The sequence below is a fragment of the Anopheles ziemanni genome, chromosome X (genome assembly GCF_943734765.1).
Source record: "Anopheles ziemanni chromosome X, idAnoZiCoDA_A2_x.2, whole genome shotgun sequence".
NCBI classification, from domain to species: Eukaryota; Metazoa; Arthropoda; class Insecta; order Diptera; family Culicidae; genus Anopheles; species Anopheles ziemanni.
The window spans coordinates 4,216,925-4,222,924 of record NC_080707.1 but is presented as its reverse complement, the minus strand read 5'-3'; the positions used below and the strand labels follow the sequence as shown (position 1 = coordinate 4,222,924).

The window sequence follows — 6,000 nt, the reverse complement described above, 5'->3', positions numbered from 1 at the left end:
TTGTTTATTGAAACAAAAAATCGATTCTACTGTGAAAATGAGTCCTTTTTCTGACTGAATTTCTCGTGGAAAGCGTGAATGTGGTCGACACACTCTCGCTCTCTCTCTCTCTCCACATCGAAAGCGAGCAACATGGAACGATGATAGAGAAACAATAAAAAATTGCGTACCTCGAACCCAACAAGGAAAAACGCACCACTACACGCATACACGCGTGCGGAGGAGCCCGCTGACGATGTCAAAAGGCGGGCGCTCAACCGGAATCGAAACCCGATGCACTCACCGACCAACAAACATACACGCACGCACGCACACACATACAAGCGCGCGCGCGCGCACACACAACATGGAGAAAGAACTATGCTGCGACTAGCGATGATGATGATGCTGGTGCCTCTGCGAGGCCCGCGGTTGTTGGTTTTTGGTTTGCATTTTCCTTCGGTGTAAGAAGGGAAACTCTTCGGCCATCCGGAACCCAGCACTCGGATTGGGGACGGATTTTAACCGGTGGAAAATCCTCCAGCCAGCTTCCCTAAAAGCCTACCCAAAAGTCATTCTCATCAATCAGACTTTCGTGGTCGTTGTGGTCGTGTGTTGTGCATGTGTGTGCGCGACGGCATTTTCCATCACCATACACAAACACACGCGCGGTCGCGTGCACACATACACCACCGGAGAGCGCGGACTTGTACCGAGACTGTGGGCTTATTTTATTTACACATTTATTCCTTCGCTTTTCCTAGCCGGAAAAGGGAAAACCTCTCGGATGTGCGTGTTGCAAAAAAGGATTTCTTTCTTCCTTCGACCGTTCGTCCAACCAGCCTTCTCTCGCGTAGTGAGTGTGTGTGTTTGTGGAGCTGTGCGTATGCGTGTTTGTATATGCGTTTGTGGCTCCAAAACGCGCCTGCTTCGATCGAGATACCGATGATATGCATGCATTCCTCCAGCAGCGCACGGGAGCTGCAGTTTTCCCGGCCACAACGAACCTTTGGCACATCTCTCGTTCGGATCGAGGGGAGGGTCACACTTTGGAAGGATCACTTTACCTCTCGACAACAAACTGGCCCGAAAACAAACGTGCCCCACACACAACAAACAGCATCACACGCACAGCGAACAACAATAATGGCACAGCCTACACACCACGGCGAAGAGATCTCGGCGCATGCTTTCGAGCACGAAGCAAACTGTGCAGACCCAGGACGCGAGTAGGATCCGTCGCCAAAACAAAGATCGCCGTAGATCGGAGCAACATTTTCGCATTCTTTGCGGACTGATACACTTGGCCCGGCTTGCACTGGCCCTTGTTTTTCGAATGTGTGTCCTAAGAAGGAGGGGGTGGTGGCTGGCTAATGATGCTTACCTGACGATACATCTCGCACCTTCGCCCGCTTCAGCGGCGGTTCCTCCATGTGATCCGCCATGGCTTTTCACTCGTCGTATTTTGATAGGAGCGTCGCCAACCGCACGCCGCCAAGCACGGATCAGTACTGTGTGTGGCACGACGGCCGGCAGTGCAATTGCAGTGCCGCACCGGGAACGCCTGGGACACGACACAACACACACACACACACTCTCACGCGGCGGGCGCGACGTTGTGGATTGTTGATGATGACGACGAAGATGATGATGATGACGACGACGACGTTGGCGACGAGAACAATTGCACTGCACCCGCGAACCGGAGGAAGCTTGGTGTTTTGGGGTGGGTAAGAGGGTGGGGCAGGAAGGAGAAGGGTGGCGGCTGGACTGACAGTGCGTGCGTCTGTTTATTGCTGACTACGGGTTGGTTGGAGAATGCATGATGCTGATGCAGATGATTGATATCGACGTCGTAACCTTCTGCACACACTCATGACGCTGCTGCTGCTGCTGCTGCACTTTTACACTTCTGCACTTGCACTTTTCTTTTCTTTTCTCTGCTTGTCGGACTGCACTTTCTCTATCCCGCCTCCCCTCTCTCTCTTTCTCTCTCTCTCTTACCAAGCGCGCGATACTCCCTTGGACAACTTCTTCCTTTGCGTTTAAGCTTAAGACCCCCGGTTTGCTGCTGCTCCTGCTGCTTCTCTTTCTCTCTCGCTCTCTTTCTCTTGTGCTACACCACTCCTCCAGGTCGCCAGTTCTTTTACTATTATTATTATTTACGTTTGCTTATTACTCGAGGAAAATAAAACCGAAATACTGCACACAATCACGACACGATCACATCTCGCCAGACGCTTCGCTGCTGGTCGCTGGTTCTTAACCGGTACACGCCGCGCGCCACGGAATGATTGTTTCTTATCATCATCCTCCTCCTCATCGTGTTTCACTTGGCATTGCCCGCGTGCGCTATTGCTGCTCTTGCACAATCCCTGTTGGATATACACACAGACACACACACATACAGATTATTGGCAAAATGTTTTCAAACTCCAGCCCCACTGGGAGGTTGGGTATGGTTTAAATTTATCGTATCTGCTACCCGACCACCAACTGGCAGGGAACCTTTGCTAACGATCGGCGAGATGCCGATGCGATCGACATACAAGCGCGAAAGAAACCAAAAAAAAAACCAATCGATGTTAACAAAAAAGAAAAAAAACACAAGCGATGCGGTGATAACAAACCCTCAAACGCTCATAGAGAACCAAAAACCCCGAAAAAAAAATCCCTACCAGTTGGTGACACGAAAGATCGTTTTACGCGCGCTTCTGTGATTTGAAAACTTTTCCCTCATTTCCAGCAATCAAGCATATTCAAATGGATTACTGGACAAATAAGAAATGCACTGACTCATTCGACGTGTATAAACAGCTGACTTCAATTTTTAACAGGCAACATTTAAATGACACCCAATAGCGGTTTTCGTCCGAAAAAAAAACAAATTGAAAAAGACTGTTAAAAAATAAGAGACTGCTTTCTGTTTCAATCAGTGTTAATTTTTAAAATACAGAAAAAGATAAAAAATACTACAAGCTTCAAAACTCAATGTTGAAGCTTGCGTCCACAACAGCTCCGCCGACAACAACAAAAAACCAATACACCACAGCTCCAATAAATAGCTGAAGAGACAAACTCGGCATCGAGTCCGGTGCTCCCGGATGGTTCGCTGAGTCCGGACACTGATAAACATTATCAAACGTTGTGTGTGGCTTTTGTATAGGGAGCAAATAAAAACAACTCCAAAAAGCCCGTAAAACAGTACGGATGACGATCGATCGGGAAGCAAAATAACGCCGAGCGCAACAAAAACAGACAACGGTTTGTGGTGTGTCCCGTCCCGAAACGCGGGTCTCCGGGTTCGTGGTTCGTCGCTCGATGAACATCTTTCCGTCACAAAAATCCTCGCGTCTCTCGGGCGCACATGGGGGGTTTAGAGTCAGCGAACGCTGCCTGAGCCCGCGCTCGTGAAAGCGACTGGACGTTTTTAAAACACTTCCTTTCCGATTTGCGGCTGGCACAAGCCATTGTTTAAAAGTACATTATGTCGCGCGCGCTGCACGCACAGGCAGGCAGGCGCTGGCCCGAAATGGAGAGAAATAAGGAAAGAAAAATTTAAAAGCCAGCAAGTGTATTGGTGCCGCGCGAAAAAAGGACCCACGGAAAAGCTGCAGCCGAAAAACGAACCTTTTAGATTATTTCAAACGCACTCGTCGAATTTTCTCCACACGATTCGGCTGCACATTACTTAACATATTATGTTCCTATTCCTAGCCATCCAAAAGGTAAAACCCAGCTGGCCGATCCTCACGCAACCGTCAAAAAGTAATGCTTCGCCTTCAACTTGATCAATGAAAAATGATCGCTTTATCAATGAACAAACTCGGATGGGCAATTTTACGAACACTTTGTGTAGCGACGCGAATGTGACAGCGTACGCGTCCTATAATGAGTTGCCATCTCGAACTGTTGGTGCCGACTGGCTTGAGTTCATACGCTGGTTTATATACTCGCGAACCAACACTACTCTACCGCTTAGGACCGCACTGTACGTCTCGCTACAATGGCCGACTTTTGCTGGTGTGTTGCGACGGGCACTCCGAAAAACGAGCACATCTTCAATCGTCTTTTGGTCGACAATTGTCCACGAAACACGGCCATATTACATTTTCTACGCAAAACTGTACACTTAAAAAAAATTTATTGCTTATCTAAACCGCACAATTATTCGCAGAAATCGAATAATTTTGAGAATTAAGCTTAACAGGAAAACTTCTCAGTCTAACCACGATAAGTCAAAATGGCGGCTGGTCTTATAAGCCAACCCTCCTCTAAGCTTGTCAAGAAAATGTCTGGTAGGAATATTTTTTACTTCAACGCTGATTGGTAAAAAGCTGTTCACGTGACCTCGAGCGCAGTTCGACACACGGACGTGTGGGGGCGCTGACTAGCTCGAGCGCTACCCCTGCAGCGCTGGACGCACCAATCATGGGCGATCGAAACTGAATATTTCGATTAACTGCCTGTTTGGTTCACCGCAACCATCGACGAGCGGTCTATGATTTGGAGTAAAATCCACCGTGGCACATTTTAGGCACAGCACTTTACACTTGTCATCGAACTGTCCAGCCCCGGACGGGTACCCTGCACGAGCCACCTAGTTTGGGTTGTATCCTGCAATCGACGCCATCTTGGCACTATCTACGATCGATGAAGGATGAACGATTTCACTTTTCAAAATATGAAAATTATTTCGAAAAGAATACCAATTTGTCATGCGAAAATGTATTCTGAAGTTTTAATACAACTTTGCAAAGCAATAAAATGGTCCATATGTCATAAAGTGGAAGCCGTAATTTCTTTTTTTCAGCACGACTAGACTCGTATAAAGCTTATACCAAATTCACATTGGACTATTGTCAATTCATAAACGTCATTCGTGGGCATTGTCAGACGCTATAAAAAAAAATTGCAAATAACAAAGACGAACGCTCTTCCAGATGGAAATCGATGCAAAAGTGTGTTAGAACCGTACATTTTGTACAATTTAGTGTACTCAAGAATATAGTTATGCAATTTGCTACAAAACTATCGTGCGCTAAAGATTAACTTTTTTATCCTTCGGTATTGTTGCTTTGGCTTGGGTCGTATACGTAATAGTGTTGTATAAATCGGAATCGGATTCATCATGGAACGTTTCGGATCTGATTTGATAGAGATATTTCGCTCCATTTTTTGCCTCCCAGACGAAATGTAGCAATTTTACATTGGGATTTTTCTTTCGAAGAAAAAAATGATCTAATGTAAATAAGCTCATATAGTTCGCCAAGTATCTTTCTGTGCTTGGACAAGTGATTTACTCTTTCTTTCACGTTCCCAAAATTGTGATAAAACACAATATAAAATAATTGCGGAGTTGACTCCTTTATTGTTAGTTTATTTTCACTAGATTAGAATGTCCTCAATTTAGTTCAGAAAACAACAGATCACAATCTGGAATCTGTAAATAATATACTTACCCACCTCTAGCTCAAAGCACCAGGCGTTCAAAGAGCAAAAATGCAATTAAAAGTAGTATTTATTCGTTTAAATTGTTGCAAACATTTTTCATTTAAAGTAAAATTGATGTTTAGAAAATCAGGTGAAAATTACATAAAAAATGGCATTTGACAAATTTTAACATGACAATGACAAACTGAATCAAATATTCTGATCACAAAAATACTAGATGAAACCGGGTATTGATCGCATTTACTCCAGTGGAGAATTCAATCAGAATTCTATAAATCGAGCCATCGAGGGTGCCGCTCCATCGCATACGACTTTTTCACCTTGCATACAGTGTCCAGAGATGCGTCATCCTTTCCGTAGCAGAACGTAAATCGAATCTGCGTTGAATTTTAAGATGTCTAAATCGACTTGTTTTCTCTAAATTCTTTTGAAAATACAGACGGAAAAAAAATTCGGATGACAGAGTTGGTGAAACTGTGCTATCCCTACGCATGCGATGCTGCCCTGCTTCTTTCGTTATTCAATATGACGAAGTTAACTTTTTTACGGTAATTCTACATTCATTTT

General features: G+C 45.2%; 1 protein-coding gene across 1 annotated transcript in view; it reads right to left on the bottom strand.

Moving 5' to 3' along the window:
- The window catches only part of LOC131290590 (histone lysine acetyltransferase CREBBP-like), a 22,104-nt gene extending 17,851 nt beyond the window's left edge, over positions 1–4,253 (bottom strand). The window contains exons 1-2 of the mRNA XM_058319749.1: positions 3,828–4,253; positions 1,364–2,354 (exon numbers count right to left, since the gene is read on the bottom strand). Of these exons, the coding sequence (XP_058175732.1) occupies positions 1,364–1,424 (61 nt within the window). The 5' untranslated portion in view covers positions 1,425–2,354; positions 3,828–4,253. The remainder of the gene's footprint in view (positions 1–1,363; positions 2,355–3,827) is intronic.
- Between the last annotated feature and the right edge of the window lie 1,747 nt (positions 4,254–6,000).